Below are 21,415 nucleotides of genomic sequence, written 5' to 3'. Positions count from 1 at the left end.
TCATGGACATTTAGGGAGTATCTCCCTCGGCCTTGGGCCAGTAAATATAGGGGACTAAATAATGCAGAGTTTAAAGGAATACTTCACCCACAAAATGACAATTTGTATATCAATTACTCACTGTATATTACTTTAAATTCACAAAGCCTCCACGGTGAACAGCCATGGATATTCATGATAAATTTAGGTGAACGGGGTCCACATTTAACCCTTTGAATCTTGCATCAACATCACTTTTCCAATGATGCATTCAGACACCTTCACAAGTATTTAAACCTTTGAACATTGAGCAAATTTGTTTGATTTGTTTCAGAATTATGGGAAAAAGGAAAACAACAACATAAAAAAGAAAGCTGGGGGAAATTTTCCAGAGAACTACATGTTTATGATTATCATAACTATATATTTAAAAATATTTTAAAGCATAACTATAATTTTTTGTTTTGAGGTTTTTTTTGTTTTCAATTTTGTTTATTTTTTATTTTCCCATTTTCATATGGGAAAACTTCCCTCGAGGCATTCAGGCATTCACAAGAATGGGAAGTAAGTCTGTACGGATGGACATATATATATATGGACAGACAACCCAAAAGCGTAAGAAAAAACCTCAGATTCAAGACATGTCATGTACAGTACACAAGTACAGTCTCATGCACGGGTGAATAGCTTGCTCAGGCAAACTCAGGGTTCTACTTGTAAGCAGAAGTGTTTTAATCCTAATGTTTTAGTAAAATGCAGGTTTCTGGGGAGTACTGTTTATACAACTGGATGAATGAGACTCAGATGATACTGCACGAGTTGTGTGACAGTTCGTAAACCTTTCATTTTGATGTAGTTTTGCTGTTGTTAAATGTGGACCCCTATATATTCAGTTCATGAAGAATGTTGACCTTTTTTGGATTCTCTGTTCCCCATGGAGGCATGTAAGAAAACAAAATTTTCTTTGCAAGTTTGAGGTAAAACGAGGTGTTTTTGTTGTACAAATGGTGACTGTGTGGTTGAAGTGCTCCTTTAAGGAAGCTTTTCAAGTGTGACAAATAACAGTTTCTATATAGTGCTTATGTTATTTAAAGGAAAGCACCCATAGACGTGTATATCCTCTGGGTTATGTACAGGTCTAGGCCCAAATGCAGGTAGTCTGATACGCTTCCCTCTTACAGTTAGAGTGATATTCACTTTGAAGTGCAGCTTTACAGTCATACAAACTTACAGGAGCTTAAGCTTTAGCTTATTCCAATAGGAGAGAAGGTGCTTGTAGCGTGTAAGCTATCGCATCATTTTTGATCACATTTGTTTTAGCGTTCTTTTCAACGTTCAAGAGAAAAACAAAATCAGAGCAGACTTCTGCGTGTCGTCTAGCTTCACTGGCTGAGTTGAGGATTGAGACAGAGTTTGAAATGAGGATATAACTCCAAAACAAACAGCAGCATTCAGTATAACAAAGAAGACAGATGATAAAGAGATTCTATGATATATCGTCTTAGGCTTGTTTTGCTAATATCAAAAGGTATAAATAACATCCCGTTTTGGTTAAACAGTTAAGATGAGGAAAATCAAGATGAAGAAACCAAAGCGGATGTTAAGACAAGTCTTCACTGTCCTTATCCACCTTTTTTGGGATTACCTGAGATTCCAGTTGTCCCTCAGGGCTTTACAAATTTGATGGCAACAGCACTCGTTGATTGATCGACTGATTGAATCAATCGACTGATTGAGGTTAAAGTCTTGTGAACCAGATGGGGTCAAAGACATTCAAGCAAGCGGAGGGTGTTCCTATCACCATAAACTCGATCCTTGATTGTGTACTTTATCCCCACACCTAAACACACCTGACCTGCAGGCTCAGCACTCACAGCACCACAGTCCATCAAACAAGCACTCGGTGAAAAGGCTAAAAGAAGGCATGTGGCAAAAAAACAAGAAAGGCTTAGCTTAAAATGGGCGAGGTATCTTTTACATAATTCTCCCTCTAAGGAATTTAGGCTTCTTAATACCATCTTGGAATGCACTATATATTGATATATATACTGTATATTGCCGTTAATATAAGCAGGATTACTGTTGATAAATACAGTGGCCTCCTTACCATCAGAGGCACCTCAGCGAGCCCCAGCACCCCTCTCCCTTTGATTTTTGGGTGCCATCGACCCCACAGGCCCTACGTGGGTGGAGGAAGAACACTTTTTTTCCTATTTCATCTGATTAAAATTCAAATACGATCCAAACTCCACCAGCTTTGGTCACTCTTCATCCACAGTCTCCCTTTTTGAATCCTCCTCTTTCTGATCCAGGACCTGAGGGGTGGGGCTCGGCAGGGCTGCGACTTCTGTGGTAGCCAATGAGGAGGGGTCTTGTTGGTCAACAATCCTGTGGGAAGATGTCTCTTCCTGTGGAAAAGTATGGATGGATGTGGTAAAAAAACAAACAAAACAAAAACAGTTGGATTTGACTCGATATCCAGTTGTTTAGAGACGTGTGATTTACAGGGCTGGAACCAAATATTCGGCTATTTGAGTATCCGTTAATTATATTTGGAAATTCTGTTTTTTTTCTTTTGTAGAGGACAAATGCCGTTTGAGTTTTTGTGATCTTGCAGCTGTGCCTGTCACACACACACAGTGATAGGAATGATAATTTTACGCAGAGGTTATGAACAGGTTTATTGACTGAGTAGAACCTGCCCCCCTGCAGCACAGAGCAGGTGAATTATAATATCTTCCATAAATAAAGGACACTTATCATTTCAGATGTGCAAATTTAACAGACTAATTTAGAACACTGGACACAGATTGTTGTACTGATAACTGTTCCATCGTTTTTGTTTAACTATATAACTACAAAGTGTCACAAACTGGCAAGCAGTCGGAGGCACACTGGGCTCTCTCTCACACAATGCTGAAGCTCTGTGGTGCACGGTGTCTCCCTCTCACCTGACACACGGGCTGTGTTCCAAACCGCCTACTACACTAGCAGTACATACTGATTTGGTCAAAATGTAGTATGCAGTATGCAAACAAAAGCAAAATCCGCAGTATGCCAGCAGTACCCGGATGTCATACAGATTCGGAAAAAATCCTCAGTATGCATCGGACCAGTCTGCCTCGCCTACTGTTTCCTACAATGCACTGCGCGGAGAGCGCGACCGTTGTTGTCATGCCACCAGTGGCTCGAGCGCCGCCATCACACAGCTGGACAGACCTAAGCTACCAGATGGGGTCCTTGGCCTGCCATAGTGTTACACTCTATTAATTAGGCCTTGCCAAAATCATATTTTTGTATGTATGCTAGTAAGAGTACAATTATGCAGGAGACATGAGCGAATTTATTTCTTATTTTTTTGGCTTTTCATGCCTTTATTATATTGCAGTTAGAGAGTGACAGGAAAGGGGGAGAGAAAACGGGGATGATACACAGCAAAGGACCGCAAGCCGGAAACAAACCTAGGCCACTGCTAAAAACCGCTGCACGCTTTACTCACTGAACTAGAGGCCGCCCCAACATTATAAGTTTTAACCACTAAACCAGCTTGGGCTTTCACATGAACAAGAAATCGGACGGGAAAGGAAAAGGAATTTGGCAGTAATGCAAATGTAACAGCAGTACATCAGGTCACTTACGGTCATTACAAAGGTGTTATTCATCTCACAGGTAAGCCTTCATCACTGTTGTCTATATATATCACTTGTTTACTCTCTTTCAAATCCTAAATGAATGCTACATGGTAACGGTTTTGCTATTGTTTCCTTGCGCTTTCAAAAACTGGAAACCAGCCATGCCCGAGTCAGCATACTGCAAAACAGATTGAACTAAACAGCTATACTGCATACTACTGTTGAACGTAGTATGTAGTATGTAGAGCATACTGCATACTGAGTTCAACTGCAGTATGCAGTACGCTGTTTCGAACACAGCCATGGTTTCTCCCCTCCTGACGGTGAAGTCATGAAGCACACTGTCTATCCATGACCTGATGGTGAAGCTCTGGGGCACAAGGTGTCGACCCCGCCGCTCTCGTCACGATCCACGTTTTCTCATATAAGCCACGAGTGAGGCGGAGAGGAACTAGGGGGGCTGGCAACTAGCTTGTAGGAGCAACTTCCAGGTCACAACAAATCAGACAAATTAATATCAAAATCAAGTTCAGCCTGTGGCCATTTTTGTTTTTTCTTTTTTTTTTTTTTTTTTTTTGTTTGGGTTTTTTTTTCAAGTATGAAAAACAACCCGCTTTTGACTTTTTTGGTATCTGATTCATAAACAAATAATGAAATAAATTATTTTTTAATGTTACTATTTTGAACACTGTAGCAGGCTTGTGATTAGCAAAGGACAAAACATAAAGGAAAATATACAGTTCCCCCGTAAGCTGAGAGAAGTATAGCGCTGCACGCAGCTCTATAATGAAATAGGATTTTACCCATTTCAAATAGTAAGAAAATGTCAGTATGTTACAGTCATTGTTGATAATGTGGCGGACCGCCACAAGTGAATAAAAGTATGGGAAACACTGTAATGCAATGCTAACCCATTGAAAAAAAAGAGGCTTAACTTTTCCTTCAAGTAGTAATGAAGCTACCTGGTCCTCATCCAACTTAATGGTGGCAGCTATTTACTGGTGTTAACCAACTCTTCAGCACTTAGATGCAGATAGCTAAGTAGTTCCACTTTAACTAACTTTATATATTTGAGCAATTTAAATCTTTTTGTAAGTTTACACCAAACAGCATGCATAAATGTGCTGCAAACCCCACTTGCTGACAGTTTCCCCTTTGTAGAGAGAAATCCTGATTATGTCATTTCCTGCATTGCATAGTTTACTCACTGAGATTGTTCTGCACGAGTCCTTGTTTCCTAAAATCTCTACAGCAGAGGTGGCGAGTGCAAAGTTAGCGTGACCCAAAGAGTCACAATGCGCACATTTCTGTGGCAGGTTAGAATACAAAGGCTGTCTCTTGGCTTTACATGATGTGGAAAGCCATGAGACAGTCTGTTTCTGCTGCTATTTCTTTATTTGTCCTCAATAGTGGCAGACACTTTCCACATAAAATTATCCTAATAGTCCTAATCGTTGTCTTTTTCCTTTATCAGCTACTTAAGTGGCACCACTTTGACTTACCTGCTCTGAGAATCGATGATTAACCTGATCGCCAAACTCATGCATCTCTCCCTCCTCCCCGTTTGAGTGGCAGCTTGGACTTGGCACCTCAATTCCATGACTTTCCAAAATGGCAGCTTCTGGTTGTGTGAGATGTAGAGGGTGGAAACACAGCAAATATAAATGCACATGTACATTTTCCAGAGACAAACGTGGCCTCGAGAGCCAAAAGCTTCCTTCGGTGATTCTACCTTGTTGCCGTCCACGGGAAACCTTTCTGATTTTTTTTTTTCTAAAATAAAACTAAATTCAAAACTAAAATAAACAAAACAACAAGAGGTGAAATGTGACTATATGGTGCGCTCCTGTGAATTAACCCTTTAAAACCTGGTTTGTGTTGCATTCAGATGCCTTTTACAAGCTGTTTAACCCTTTGAACCCTGAGCAAATTAGTTTGACCTCTCTCAAAAACATGGGGAGGGAAGGCGGTGACCAATTTGGCAAGAAATGTTCCACAAATTGCAAGAAATAAGTGAAAAATTACAATTAGAACAAAAATACATAAAAATGTCCAGAAGACATTAATCATTATAATTATTTGTTTAAAATTATGCTACAGAAAAAAACACACAGATTTATTTTTAATTTCTGCACTTTTTTCCCATGGTCATTTTCTTGTTTTTCACTTTATTTGGTGCTTATTTTCAGGTAATTTGTTGTAACTTCTTACCATTTTCTTGCTAATTTTTGGGCCATGTGTTGTTAAGTTGCTCACTGACTTTTTCCCATGTTTTTGAAATAAATCAAACCAATTTGCCCAGGTTTTACTATTTAAAATCCCATGGGGTTTTAACTGTCACCAAGCTTTTTTCCAAAAGCATGAAAAGTTGACTTCTTGTAGATAAATAAACAGCTATAATATGCAAGTCACCAGCTCCTCACCTATGTTCGCTCTTCTCTTCATCTCCTTCCGACGGTTGGCAAACCAGTTGTACACCTTCAGCGCTGTCACACGCTCAAACTCAGACAGCTTACAGCCTAGGTGATGAAACACACAGTCTCTCACTTTAAGTGCCAGCAAATCTGGCAAAATGTCTGTGGAGACACTTTCTCATCTGGAACAGGTTACTTTTATCTTGTACATTATTTGGGATAACAAATTTAATTACATGAAATACAAACCCCTGACGCAGTTTTAAAAGGTCAAATAAATCAATCATGGAAAGACAGCAGAAATTCTAAGTTTGAACATTTACAGGTTAATTTAACTATTAAATGTATAAAATGTTAACCCCTACTAAATCAATAAGAAGGTCTTGTAAAACTTGTTAAAAACGAGGATATGCAAAATTACTGTATCACGCATGCAAAGTCATCAAGGGTTTAAAAGATGACAAAGAAGTGAACTCCCTTGGTGAGTCGGGGGCACCGCACTTTGGAAAGACAAATATGTAAGCTAATGTTTACGGAAATAACATTTTCACCTTACATTCAAACTGGGATGGCTTGTATCTGCTTACTCAAAACAACTCAACCTTATCGGGCTAAATAACAATCTAAGTTTGACACTAGGTGAGTTTCCATTACAGATTTGAGCATAACAAAGCAATATTTTCAAAATGTAGATAAAACACAACTGCGAGATGACTGCGTTTCCACTGATTGATGTCATGTGACTTCTCCTCTGGCGATGTCATTCCAAGACGCATGGTGATGGATGTTAGCAGCAAACATTAGCAGGTTTATTTTTTATTGCAGCCACCGAACTAGCTGTCATTATTTCCAATCGAAGGCAGTGTAGGCGTGTTATGCGAGCGATAATGGAAAGGCAAGCCCCTTACATGTGGGAGTGGCCATGTATGAGAGATTTCTGGGAGGTGATAGTCCACAGTTTCACAGAGGAATTGTGGATTCAAAACTTTCAGATGATTTGCTCAACTTTTAAAGAGTTATAGCACTTATAGTTAGCGCCTCTTGTAGCGTCTGCTGCTTCATGAGGGAGCCACTTCCTACTGACAAGCACAGAGCATCATGTCACCAATAAAAGCCAAAAAAGTGTTTCTATTGCAGTTTTGCAAAATATGACTTTTTTGAATCACCTGAAATACCACCCGATGCAAGTACAAAACTTTTTTTGAGATAAATGGTTATGCAATGGAGTTTTTTCTAAATTGACATGTTTTCATTAGGCGCATTTTCTATCCACAATTTCAATTTTCATAATTTGAGGGTAAACGGAAACTTGCCTAGTGACTAAAATGAATTATCAAAACAGTTTACCTGTCAATGAAAAAAACAATTAATCACATCTATTCAACAAATTCAAATCAAGTATGCAGAATGCCATTTTAAATAAAAGACTTTATCAGAGTCATCTTGATCAGCCGCCTGAGGATGTTTCTGACCTGATCAGGCCTCCATACTCTAACGTTGTCTGTTAGTACCTGGTTTCTGAATGACAGAGTTGCAGGCGTTGGCGATCTCCTCCCGCTTTGCTTCATCTGGGTACTGGTTCTCCATGAAGAAGCTGTAGGAGACAAACATCCACAGTATTGGAAACAGTTAAATCATGTTGCATCACAGACTGCACATTTATTAGAAGATGGCACCAGTCTGAGCAGCACTCTCGCTACGCCCTCATTTTACACCTCATCTACTTTTAGTCTTTGTATTGAACCACTGGAGAGTAAGGACCATATTTATACAGTGAAAAGCTACAGGAGAGGTCGGAACAGATTCATGGATACATTAAGTGGATTAATTTCTGCATTTCAAGCATTGCATTGGTAAATCTTTTCCTGAGCCTAGACATATGATTGTCTGGTAAAACAGTAACTTCTATATATTTAGGTAAAGATCAAAGTAACCTTTTTTTCCCCTCACTTATGCCTGGAGTCTTTATATCTCTCTAAGGCTGAAACTGAATCATTATCTCACATTACAAAACACACAGAGATCAATTTCTCTCAGCCCTCTGTTCCTCTCACCCTCTGAGGTGCCCTATCCTGTCCACTCTGTCTCAGACACACACACACGCATGCACGCACGCACACACACACACACACACACACCATCTTCACCTCTACTGTATCGTCCTTGGGTCTAAACTAGCTCATAAAGATCAGCACTGCAGCAGAATTGCGTAATCCGGGGCCACTGCTGGTGAGTGTAGTCTGAGGGCCGCTGTGGTCTTATTACTGTGAGTGCCCACGCTGCACACTATACTTACAGCTACCATGTAATAGACAAATCAATTTCACGCAGCGGGTAGGACTGGAGAGGAATGCCTACTGCTCTTTCTCTGCATCTTTTGGCCAGAACAAGTGTTTTACAGAGAGGCAGAGACGCAATACACATAAGAAAGAGCGCCTCACTGTTCTAACTGAGTGTGGGTACCCGACCCGAGCCCTTTTAAAGTTAAACTACCACACATGCACTGGTTCAAGCTTTTCTGCTTTTCTTTATCGAACGACAGATTCACACTGGACAGGGTGTGAGCGTTGCCAAACCTGCTGGGTTTTTTTTTTTTAAATTCAGCATCCACACTTCCTGCATGAGCAGCGCTTGTCAGGTGCGTCTCAGTTGCTTGTCAGCTGTGACACATCTAGAAAAAACGGTGAAAATGATGTTTGGAAATCGGATTAGATTCTATACCACCTTTTCCTGCAGTTTAAAAGTCTCTCTGCCACAGAGATGAGGGATGTTTTACTCAAGCTTCCTTGCCTCTGTTTCAAAATAAAAGTCCTGTGACAACATCTCTGTTGACAGAATCCCATCAGTTGTTGACACAAGGCATTTTATTTTGAAATATTTGCAGCACAGTGTTGTCGACAACACAGGAGCTTGCACAATTTCATAAATTGTGTGAGTGAAAGTTGTGCATATAAATGTGGAAATAAAGAAGTCATAGCAGCAGGCAGCCCTGCAGAAGTGTAGCAGCCACAAAGCTGTCAATGTGAACACCACGGGCATGAAACAAGCTGCAGTTCAGTGAGGTTGCCGTCACGCACTGCTTCCATGTCCAATGTGAATCTGGTGTAATGTGTTTCCAAGCTGACTATCTTTGGGTTTCAGACCCTTGCTCAGACAGAACAAACTGATTTTTTTTTCTCTGACATTTTATAGATCAACAATTATTTGATTAGTTAGGAAAAAAATAACTTTAATCAATAATGAAAATAATTGCTAATAGCCCAAGTTAGGTTTGTGTATAATAAAAGCTGCTTGTCATCATTGATGATGCTACAATGAAAGAAGTCAGTTTAATGAGGGCTTAAATCTTGAGTATTTTCTCCTTCACAACTGACAATATACTTAAGACATCGTGACTTGAATGCAAATCATACAGTACTTGTCTCCTTTTTTTTTTACACTGAGTCAAATAAAGAGCTGAAGTCATAATGAAAAAATGAAGTATGTTTGTGGATTTTTCACTCTGGCCCTGCAGCACTTAGACTCGCTCACCTCTCCATGATCGATTGGCACTCCTTCCTCCAGGTGAACCTGCTTCCTCTGCGCAGCCTCAGAGGCCCGCCCACCATCCCTGCTCTGTCGCCTGCCATGATCCCTGTCCTCCAATCAGGCTCCTCCTTCACCAGAGAGCGCATCGATAAGGTAGCCCCTGAAGCACAGAGCACATAAAACAGAACTGTTAAGATCTATGGAAACAAAGACAGTGACTGTGTTCAAACTGCAGCTGTGTGTTGCACCACAGGGACATCACCCACATCTCACCTCAGTGTTTAGTTATAACATTTCAACTTACAATATGAGCTAACTGAGTTGGCAGAATTTAAAGGACTTTTCATCCTGTGCCCCATTCAGTTCAGTATCAAGGCAATATATCAAGGCAAGGTAGATTTAGGACTAGTTAGGACTGTCTTTTTTTTTATGTGAGTCAGAGTTAAGAAGTAGACCTATTTTGTCATAACCAAAATTTCATTTTCTCCATATGTTTATTGTAACATAAATTATGACTTTTTTGTCCAGTGATATAAAACAACCCTTTTTAGAGTGGAGCACATGGAATACAATGAGCATATTATATTATCATAAAGGTATGATTTGGTTCACCAACAGGAGCAGGAACTATGTGGCATTTCTGGCTGGTTTTCTGAGTAATTTTGTGTTTCTCGCTCTGCATGTGATCGCTCTGCAATTCCACAGTTCGGATTTCCCATCATGACGAGTGTAGGAAAATACATTTTTTGATATTGAACAAAAAAAGACAGACAGACATCTCTCTCTCTCTCTCTTATATATATAAATATATATATATATACACAATTCTACTTCCCATGTCAGAGCATTTTTAAAAGATTAATTGAAGTCAATTTAACACCAATTAAGGTCTGTTAACACCTACAACAGACTGTTTACTAAATAAAAAAACAATCATTTTATGATCACTTCTGTTTTACTTTGATGCCATTTATGAGGTAGGGATGGACATTAGGATAAATAAAAACCTTCATAAGAATCTGTAATCTGTGCATCTGCCGAAAAACAGACGCAACCAGGTGGTGCCGGCAACAATTCCCATCTCCAGTGAATGCAGCATAAAACACACTTCATCATCGTCATCACATCAATCATCATTGTCTATTCAATAACAGTAACTGTGCAATTCAATACAATGTGTTCATGTCTGTTCAGCATAAATGTGTACAGTTGTAGTCTGCCATCATCCCAGTGTAGATATCAAAGAAAATGTTCCTGTGGATATTCAAACATTGCCATGGTAACGAGGACTGACAATTTAAGTAATATCTTAACTCTACATTGCAGCTAACTTGCATCAGGACTTCTGCAGGGTATACGCCTTATCACATAGAATGCAATTTAATAGCTGTTTCACAGTCATACTGTGCAGTATGATGGTAAACCAGCAGGAAAGATATGTCCTGACATGATTTATTATTACATCACACTTCCTTCATTACTTCCCAGCATTATATCATAATTCCTAATGATATAATTAATTAAATGAATGCAATGTGGACCCCTGTGAGTGGATAGACGAATGAAGCAATAATAAATGATGAATTCATTTTGGTTTATGAGTAAATCAACATTTGCACATTATGAGATAATAAGTTTCTAAGCTTCACTACTAAGTCGATGCCAAATTCTAAAAATGTGATGGTGTTTGTTTTTCTCCAGTATGACAGGCAGCGGGGATGCAATTCTTCTGGACCTGACGGGTAAGCATATAGACCTTCAAGTGTTCTAGTCTGCCGCTGAATGCCAAATGAAGAATTTGGCATTTGGCATGAATACTTTCTTTTACATTTTTGACCTGTGCCTGTCACTGTCACTTTTTAGCCAGCCATCCAATCACAGTGGAGAAGAGGCGGGACAAACCATAAATACCAACCATCCCATCTTACATGTGCAAAGGCTGAACAACAACAATGGAAGACAATATGTTTATATTCTGTAGGCCTTTTTTTTCTCTCGAGCACAAACATTTTGTAAACCTGTATGGACAAGCATTTTGGGTTTGAGACAGATCATCTGGCATGAAAAATAAAATTAACTGAATTAAATATCTTTAACCCTTAGGGCCCTCATTAATATTTCACACACTCGTATTGCTCTGCACACAAAAAATGCACTTTTCAAAATCAACCATTTAAAAATATTATACTTTAATATTATTTTCTGCTTTCATTGAGTTAGTTTTGTAACCAACAAAAGTCCTAATTATAAATATGAAATATTCATTAATTTTCAAAATTTTAACCCTTTAAATGATCACAGCCTGAGATACGTCAATGATTTGCAGCAACATTGATTGTGACAGTGCACCTGGTGGAAATGGCATGTTTTTTCTCCATATGCCAAATATGGTTAAAAATAACATCATCACACAGAACACTGTAAAAATAACAGGCCCAGAATGATACCCAGAAATAATACAATGCATGTTTTTATGCTTTGATGGCTGTGGAATAAAAAACTGTAGTTTGAATGGGTTTCAGTGGAGCATTTTTATGCACTTAACAGTATGAATGTAACAATTTTGTTTCCACAGTGAATTTTAGTCTTGTTGTAGTAGCTGAGCTATAAAGTCCAAGATTTAACAAAAATACAATCTTTCCTAAATGTATGCCATATGCATGAACACAGACATAATTATCAAAGAATGAAAAGCACGGAAAATGCGCCAAACACTCCTTAAGAGTCAAATATGGAGTGCTTAAGACCATGGGTTTATTATGATATTGACTACTACATTTCTGGTATCATGAAATGCCAAATACCTTCAAAGGACTTTTTATGAGGAAAATAAATGCAGTGCCAGCACATGCTGCAGGTGTTTTTATTAAGGCACTACCCCTACGTTACACTCAAACTCAGCCAGATCTGAACTCACACAGCTGCTGCGACAGACAACCTGCCACTACGGCAAAGTCAAGAGGATTTGAATAGAATGGAGCCGCTTCATTTCTAGCATTTGGGTTACATTATTTTAGTTTATCTCTCCTCAGACTGTTGAAATGCGCCCCGAGTTGACAGAGAAGCTACGGGGTAAATGGCATGCAGGTCAGCTGATGTGCGGACATCTCCTGTGGCAGTCAGCTGAGGCCGGGGAGCGGGAGGGCGCGGTTACCTGGCTGGGCCTGGGCGGCCGCGGCAGCAGCAGTGTACCAGGGCAGCAAGTGCATCAGCAGCTCTCTCTGCCTGCTCCACACTGGGTTGGGGTTGAGGTTGGTGTTGGGGTTGGGGAGGCTGCCGCTTGCCCCAGCTACCGTCACGTCTCTGTCCCCTCCCCTGGCCCTGGGCATGGGGCTCACGCTGTGCTGGCTTTCACTCCACCTCAGCCCTTCAGTCGGGACAAAACCAACGGTCAGGCAGGCCACAGCCAGGGATCAGATTATGGACACCAGTTTAGGTTCATGTCATTGGAAATTGAGAGTTAATTGGGTTAACTGACACACTCCTGTAGACCTGCCTGGGAAGTTTATGTGATAAATTTAGAAACAAATGCCTGCTTTATAATGTATCTGCCAATTACAAGTCGAATTGACTAACAATCATGTTGGGCAGGTCAATAGGAGCCTTTATTGGAAGCAAAGCATTGTGGCCGCTGAGAAAATTAGTTATTGTTAGTATCACTGTGAATAACCAGTTTGTTAGCCATGTAGGAATGAAAACCAGCACCAGAGTACCTCCAGCATCAGGGCTGAGAACTACACAGGAGCTAAGGCAAAGCTTGGAGGGGAGGGGGAGGGATATAAAGGATTCAGATGAAGGGAAACAGCAGGGTCAGCAGATGGTCCGTTGGTGGCTTTTATTCCTTAGAACTGATGGTAACTAGAATTATCACCTCGCAGTTTATGCCACGCAACAGTCAAGTTTCTCTTACAGTTTCCATCCATGTCTGTGAAAACATGGATGGTGTACACACCTCTTTACCCCGGCAGCATCAGAAGATCAAGGTGGACACCCAAGATAAGTGTCACCAATTCAGTATCCAACCAAATGTCTATGTTCGGTATTAGCCAGAAAAATGTTTTTTCAGGACATTTTGATGTCACAGTGAAGATGACCTTTGACCTTTTGGACATAAATCTTCAAACTCCATCATCATTATATCCTAAAAGACATTTGTGGAAATCTTAAATTATGGCCAAAAACATGTTCTGTAAAGTCACACTGACCTTGACCAAAGTCTTCTTTGCTTAGTCTTCAGTCAAAGTGGATGTTTGTGCAAATTTTTTTAAAGAGTCCCTCATGGCGTTTTTGAGATATTGCATTCACAAGAATGAGACAGATGCAAGGTCACAATAACCTTAACCTTTGACCACCAACATCTAATCAACTCATCACTGAGTCCAAGTTAACTTTTGTACTGAATTTGAAAAAATACTTCCAAGGCGTTCTTGAGATATTGTGTCACAAGAATGTGACAGACAAAGTCACAGAGACCTTGACCTTTGACCACCAAAATCTAATCAGCTCATCCTTGAATCCCAGGGGATGCTTGTGCCATATTTGAAGACATTCCCTCAAGGCAATTTTGAAATATTGTGTTCACGAGAATGAGACCGATGGACAACTCGAAAACATAACACCTCCAACTTCGGCAGCAGCTGGCATAGAGACACAAAAATGTGACTTTCCAACATGATTTACAGTGAATGCATGCTGTCTGACCCCAAACTAATAAAATCTCTGAGCATTGTTGCTTGTACAGTATGTTGTAGCCTTTAAAGCAATACAATTTTTTCAAGTATCTCTATCTGTATATTCGAGGACATGGAGAGGTCAACACCTACCTAAGCTGTTACTCTAGCCTGTACAGACAAACCGCATTCACCCGCTAAAGTTTCATTTCCAAACCAGAAGCCTTAATATTATTGATTAGCATCTCCTGTGACAGGACTACCTTTATCATTTGTCTTTCCTCTGAAATTATAGATTTGTCTTGTGTCCTTCCGTGACCTCAAGGACCAGGACAGAGTTAGCGGGAGGAATTAGAGGTGTGTGTACCATGCAGGGGGATGGATGGAGGGGGGGTAGCAAGCAGTGGTTCACATTCACATAACACAAAAAAAATCCCTTTTTCATTCAAGCCTTCCTTCCCACATTATCTAATCTATTATCATTACCCTGACACTCAACCTTGAGGCGCTGATCTGCACTTTCTCATAATCACTCATCCTGTACCTAACATCCATCATCCCTGTAATGATCTATTATCCCACTCCTCTGCTCTTTAACAGTCAAACTCTACACTCGATCTGGATCTTTATATGTCCTGTCTGACCCCCGCCGCCCTCACCCTGCCCTGCGCCTCACCTGGGTTATTCCTCTCCAGCAGGTACCAGCGGTAGAAAGCTCTGCGTTTGGAGTCGCTCATCTCCAGGCCCTGCTGCAGCAGCCACTGGGAGATGTAGCTTTGGCTGATGCCTGCGAGCACCAAGAAAAAGCATGTTATCTTAACACATTAACGACATTGATTTACTTCATGGTGCACCGGTAGCTTCTGTAGGGCTGAGATCGGCTGCGTGCCAGCTCTGAAATACTCCTGTTAAGCTAATGAAGTCACCCCAGTATCAATACTTTAATCAAGAACATGTGATGTGGTGCAATATTTTGTGAACATGCAGCTACTTGTGAAGTTCAGCATTTATTGCTTAGAGATGGAGCCCTGGCTGTGGATGCCAGAAACCCTTCTTTAATGTAGTGATAGGACCAACCAATCTATTGCACTGTTCTCCAAGCTTGGGACATGACGAGGATTTTTTGATTTTTTTTTGTTGAGCTGTAATTATATGTTTGACCAGCAACACTGGAAGTTATTTTCATGTAATTAAATGTGTACTGTGGATTATTGTTCTTTTTGTTGTTAAGGGGTCCTATAATCCGATGTGAGATGGGCCACTAGGTGGCATGACACTAAAATCAAATAATTCATTCATTCCAACTATTCCTATTATATTTAAAGGATTAGATCACCTGCAAAACGACCACTTGTGTATCAATTACTGTCATCTTGAATTAAGGCTGGGCAATATGGCTTTAAAATAATATTGCAACATTTTAAGGCTATATCACAATACACAATATATGTCTTGATATTTTTAAATGTCATTGAACATGTCATTGCCGTTGACAACTAAAAGACAAAATTACTGAATGAACTGCAGTTACAACACAGTTAATTAAAGAACTTGAATGCACTACTGTTATCATACCATTTAATAAATTTATTTTAAAAGCATTAAGTTGGAATGTCACCATAGTGCCATTTAACATGATGATTTATTCTCTGTAAGCTGGAAACAAACTAACAGCTCTCCAGTTCATATATTAATGGTGATTGCAAATCGCAGTGGTGCTCTACGGTAGCAAAATGTGACTAAATAGTCACAGTCTGGAGCCCATCAAAAGCTCTGTTTTGTGTGTGAGAGGCAAAGAGCCCCAGAAGAAAGCAAGTGAACCAAAATGCTGGTGGCTTATAAAAATGATGTGACAATTTATGCTTGATGTTTGCAATAAGGTCATTTTATATACTGCACCTGGAAAAAGAAGCAATACCTCGAGTACATCTTCGATGTATCACCCGCCCCTAACCTTGAATTTGTGAGGAAAACGCCGCAGTGAATGGAGACTAAGAAAGCGCAACATTCTTCATGGGACAACATTTAAAAACAGCAAAAATATACCAAACCCCTGTTTACAAATTCTAACACAACTCGTGCAGTATAATTCAAGTTTGATTTATCCAGTCAGTAACACGCCATGAGCGTGCCGGAGCACGCATGTGTTTGAGTTTAGCTTGAGCAGAATCCAAATGCATGCATGAGCTCACTCACGCTACACAGCTGTGCATGGGACAGCTTGTACTAACGTGTTTTAAAACATAATGTTTTAGTAAAAATGTACTGAGCATACGGCTGGATAATTAAGGCTCGCATCACACTGCATGAATTGTTGAGTGATATTGTTTTGCTGTTTAATTCAATTCATTAAGAATTATCACCTTTTTGGATTCTTTTTGGAAGTTTTCTTCATGTATTTAAGGAGGCATGTGGTGAGTAACTTATATACAAATGTTATTATTGCAAGACAAGTATTCCTTTAAGCTCTGCATTTCTCGGTCCTCTGTATTTGCTGGCCCAAGGCCTTAGGAGTTCCTCCCTGAAGTTAGAGCTGTATCTCTAGTTGTAGTCTTCAATTTAAAATGTCTTGTTTTGTACAAAAACTTTAGCCCCTTTTATGCTGCCTGTTCAAGACTGGAGTATCTTGTCGTCATGCTACCTCACTGTTCTGAATATGAGGGGAGACAGAGTTGTCTCGCTTTTAGGCTGGCAACTGAGGTCAAGACAGCTTCAAAAGGGCGTCAGTGTAAAAGGTGCAGCTGACAGGATGTGACTATGAGTGTGACGTTTTGAACACCTGCTATGTATGCAACCCACCGCGGGAGTTTTAAAAGCAGCTAGCAGCAGTTAGTGACTGAATGAAAGAGGAAGTACAGCAGCCATAAAAGTTTGTAAATTGGAAAAAATTAGATTTGTGAGCTCTTTACACTCCAAGCAGAGGACGAAATCAGTCACCGTGTAACAGAAAAGGTCAGAAATTGTTTTCGACATTTGCCGTTGTTATTGTTAAGAAAGGGTTGCAGATACATATTTTATACGTCAAACTACAGGCAGACGCTGTTTTTGGTGTTAAACGTCATTCCTCTTTTTATTCAGGATGTTAGTATACCGTCTACAATCACACACTGGAGTGTCACGATGCCGCTCTCTTGGTATTGTGAAAAAAAGTGAAGGCAGCCCAAAGAAGGGACTTTATAGTGGCCCTTTCGTGCAATTTCTAAAAGGTGCTTTATTTTCTTTGATTTTGAATCAATTTACAATCGACAGAAATTGATTCTTGCAAAATTTAATAACTTCAAGGTGCAGTATATGATTCCAGATAACGATTATTGATCTATTCCCAGGTCACTTAGTACCAATGCTTTGGGCTGGTGGTCAGAATGAACCACCAACCACCAAGCATTTGGACATTCACTGTTGACGGTCAGTAAATTTCACTTTTATTTCACTTTTTTATATGTGCAGAGAACTTTAAAATGTGTCTAAAACACTGCAGTTAATATCATTAAATGACACTGCCTATATCACACACTTTTCTTGTGTTCAGTCAGATGGTGACCTTCATCATTAACAGTTAAATTAACAGCCAGTAAAGTTTCAAATTGCAATTTAGTGGATTAAAAAGATGAGTGAATGTTTTGGTACACAGTGCACTGGAGTAAAATCCTGAAAATAGTTTCCCTCTTTGCTACTTATTGAATCAAGAATCTCATTCAGATCAATCATGATATTGTCAAAGATTCCCTCCCCTTCATTTCAGCACTTTTTTATAACATTTGACAGGTATCCTTGTGGCTGTTTATTCCTTTGAAACCTGGTTCAGCATCTGTTTTCTTTTGCTACATTCAAACGGCTTTCACAAGCTATTTGACCGTTAATAAGTGAGCAACTTCGTCTGATTTCTTTTTTAAAACATGGGGGAAGAAGGCAATGACCAGCATGGCAAGAAATGTCCCACAAATTGTAAAAAAAAAATAGTGAGAGGTGACAATGAAATGACCGATAAAATCACTTTAAGATACAGGGAACGATTATTAGAAAATTATCCCCACAAAAAAAGAAAAAAAATGGCCAGAAAAGTATATTTAGAATTATGTTATATTTAAAATTATGTGTGCAAAAAAAAAACATATTAAAAAAATACTCTAAATGTTCTTGTCAGTTCTGGACATTTTTTTTGCTCAGATAATTTTCCTGTTACTTTTTTGGCTAATTTTTAGGCCATGTTTTGTTTACACTTTGAGACGTGGATCAACATCAGTTTTCTTGTGCTGCATTCAGGCGCCTATTACTTTCAAAAACAAGGCAGGAAAAGGCAGCGAGCAACTTTAAAAGAAATGTCCCATAAATTGCAAGAAATTAGTAAAAGGTGACAAAGTAAAGACCTGAATTTTATTTTATTTTATTTTTCAAAGGGTTGAATTTTTAAGAAAAACTAGTTCGAATAACCTGAAAACTACATTTATAATTATTATATATATTATATATTTGAGATTATGTTACAGAACAAATTTTACTTTTTTATTTTTCAGCACTTTTTTAGGGTCATTACTTGTTTGTTTGGGTTTTTTTTATAAACGTATTTTCAGCTTTGGTCCATGTCTTAATAAGATTTTTACTGCCCTCTCCCCATGTTTTAGCAAGAAATCAAACCAATTTGATTCCAACAAGTAACTACAGGTTACTTGTTGCCTTCTCCCTATGTTTTAGCAAGGATTAAAAACAATTTGCTCAGGCTTTAAAAGGGTTAATAAGTTTTAAGAACTTCACAGAGTGAGCTGAGTACCTGTAACTTGGCCTACGATGGCCTGAGAGATCCTGCGATTGTTGAGGAACGTTTTGATCTCTTCTTTCACCAGGTTGCTGTCTCTCCTGTAAAGACAAAAAAGCGCCATCGAGGCATTACAACCATTACACTGTGGTTAAAACAGCAGCCTTTGCTCTGACTAACCTTATTCACTGCTGCCTCTCTTTTTTCAGCCATCCCTGAACACCCGACCTGAATTAAACTCCAGTAAAATTCTAAAGAATAAGCCTGCACCTCAGGGGACGCTAGCTGTCATTATCTGATGTTATAATAGTCTCTCTTTGTCTCTACCATTCTTCTGCTCTCGCTTCACCCAGCTCTCTGATAACACTAAGCTCACCCTGTCCTCTTCCCTCCCCGCTCACCTCATGTACTCCTCCACCTTTTCCTCCAGGTCCCACTCCTCCTCGCCCATCATGTCGTAGCTGAATGACCGCTGCACTGCCACGCTGGGAGGGTAGAGGGGTGGGGGAGAGGCCTCATAGCTGTTGCTGGGGGACAGAGCGGCGCCGTCCAGGCCGGAGGTCTGCGTGGTGGCGGAGGCTAGGGAGAGCGAGGAGGAGGAGGATGAAGATGAGGACGGGGCCGGGGCGGCTGTGGTGGGAGCGTTGTTGGACGGGGCGGGCTGGGAGTCACAGTGCGACGGGCGGTGGTCCGGGTCCAGCCTCTCCAGGGACTCCAGAGCGTGGATGATTTGAGGTTTAGTCATGCCGGAGAGACGCAGGCGCTGCAGGAGGTCGATCTGTTCGATAGTGTAGCGCGGCTCTACCTCACAGCACTCCATCCTGGCATCTGCAAACACAATGTGGAGGTGCAAGCTTGATCAGGTGGAATTTGAGAGTGGCATTATGAAGGAAACACAAGATTGTAAATGAATATGAACCAACTGTATTAATACACCAAAGCTCAGCATGCACAGGTTGATTTCTCACCAGATCAACAGCACCCCAAAACTTCACAAAATGTTACCAACACGTATACTGCTATATTTATCTCTACGTTTAATAGATCTTAATTTAGATAATATGTCGCAAACTTTCTCAGAACCTGAAGACAAACTGATAAATGATGAAAGAAGTATTAATAGATGAAGAAACCCAAATAAAAACAGACAGTCAAAGCTGAATTCAAACACTACACTTTCTTTTTTGGGGGGTTCATTTATCTCATGCAAATCTGCCAAAATTCATTTTAGTTATGCTAATACCAAGAACTTTGAGCAAGACTGGTTAAAAAAAAGTGAACTTAAAAAACCCAGACTGCATTCTCCTCTGAAGAACCCTTGGGTCATTGAAAAATTTGGCACCCTTTCAAACACTTGGCACAGACACTTGGGGCTAACCTTGCTCCATTTGTCCAGGGTGGAATTAAAGGAAGATCACCCTGGCATACATAACCTAACATCAGGTCCGCTCAGCCTAGTCACATCTATCCTGTCATGTCCTGTGCCTGCCTGTCATGCACAGGCTCATAGGCCGCCTTGCTTTAGCATTCTCTGTTAAATGTACAGACTACAGTGTGAAAATCACATTGAACTCCTTTAAAAAATCTAACTATTTAACATGACCTTGCATAATTAAAAAGGAAGACATCTGGGACAATATAACTTTGTACATGTTAGCAATCTGATGTACTCACTCTTCAATTCGGTATAGGTATGATTTTCAAAATAACATTACTTTCACCAAAACACACAATGTTAAGCTCCAACAAAAAGAGCCAAGTGCCTTTAAAAAGTTTATCTTGCTAAATCGGATGTAAGCCGAATTTACCAGAAGAACTCACTCAAACATTTCTAAGATGTGTCAAGCCCAGTTTGGTCTTGTATGTATGTTTGTTTACAAGAAGGACAAAGTTGTCTTGCCAAATACAAAGAATTCGGTTTTAAATGTTGTGTTTACGGGACAGACTGGCACCTATTACAGCTGCACAAACTGTGCCAATTTGATCACATTCTTGGTTCTTTCTGTGCAAAACTAAAACATCCAGAATTAAGCAGCAGACTGTCTTTCGCTTAATAAAGTAAGTTAAACGGTGTCCCATCGCGGAGGTTATCTTACCTGAAGGAGGGGGCGACACAGACAGGCGCCCCGGGAGCGGTTCAGTGCGAGGGGTCGCGGCGGGGACACACCACTGTCGCATGGCTCCGTGGAGTTCAGCTCGGCTGGACCTCTACAGAGTCACACAGGACACTTGCTGCAGTGTGTGGTGGCTAAACTACCTTCACTAGCATGCTGGCAAACATATAACAGCAGATGACTCGCTAGCGGGCTGTGTTGGCTAAGCTAACGCAGTCAACTCTGGTTGGTTCCCCCCCCGAGCACCAGCTGCCTCCCACCGATAGCTGCTCGCGCTGCCTTGTTGTGTTAAGTTAGCCAGCGCGAGCCAGGCACAAAGCGGAAG

The 21,415-nt window shown here is 40.2% G+C and overlaps 1 protein-coding gene across 5 annotated transcripts in view; it reads right to left on the bottom strand.

Moving 5' to 3' along the window:
- Positions 1-286: 286 nt before the first annotated feature.
- The window catches only part of zgc:91944 (uncharacterized protein LOC436941 homolog), a 22,923-nt gene continuing 1,794 nt past the window's right edge, over positions 287-21,415 (bottom strand). The window contains exons 2-11 of one of the 5 annotated variants that reach the window (XM_042506238.1): positions 21,073-21,184; positions 19,378-19,804; positions 18,992-19,077; positions 14,900-15,010; positions 12,708-12,920; positions 9,557-9,713; positions 7,537-7,619; positions 6,035-6,130; positions 5,114-5,232; positions 287-2,387 (exon numbers count right to left, since the gene is read on the bottom strand). In XM_042506238.1, the coding sequence (XP_042362172.1) occupies positions 2,241-2,387; positions 5,114-5,232; positions 6,035-6,130; positions 7,537-7,619; positions 9,557-9,713; positions 12,708-12,920; positions 14,900-15,010; positions 18,992-19,077; positions 19,378-19,804; positions 21,073-21,154 (1,521 nt within the window). In that variant the 5' untranslated portion in view covers positions 21,155-21,184 and the 3' untranslated portion in view covers positions 287-2,240. The remainder of the gene's footprint in view (positions 2,388-5,113; positions 5,233-6,034; positions 6,131-7,536; positions 7,620-9,556; positions 9,714-12,707; positions 12,921-14,899; positions 15,011-18,991; positions 19,078-19,377; positions 19,805-21,072; positions 21,185-21,415) is intronic. The other 4 variants (XM_042506239.1, XM_042506241.1, XM_042506242.1 and 1 more) reach the window with 4 other exon arrangements.

The sequence above is a fragment of the Plectropomus leopardus genome, chromosome 18 (genome assembly GCF_008729295.1).
Source record: "Plectropomus leopardus isolate mb chromosome 18, YSFRI_Pleo_2.0, whole genome shotgun sequence".
In the NCBI taxonomy this organism is placed as follows: Eukaryota; Metazoa; Chordata; class Actinopteri; order Perciformes; family Serranidae; genus Plectropomus; species Plectropomus leopardus.
Note: the sequence above shows the minus strand (reverse complement) of the source record. Positions and strands in the feature narration are given on the sequence as shown.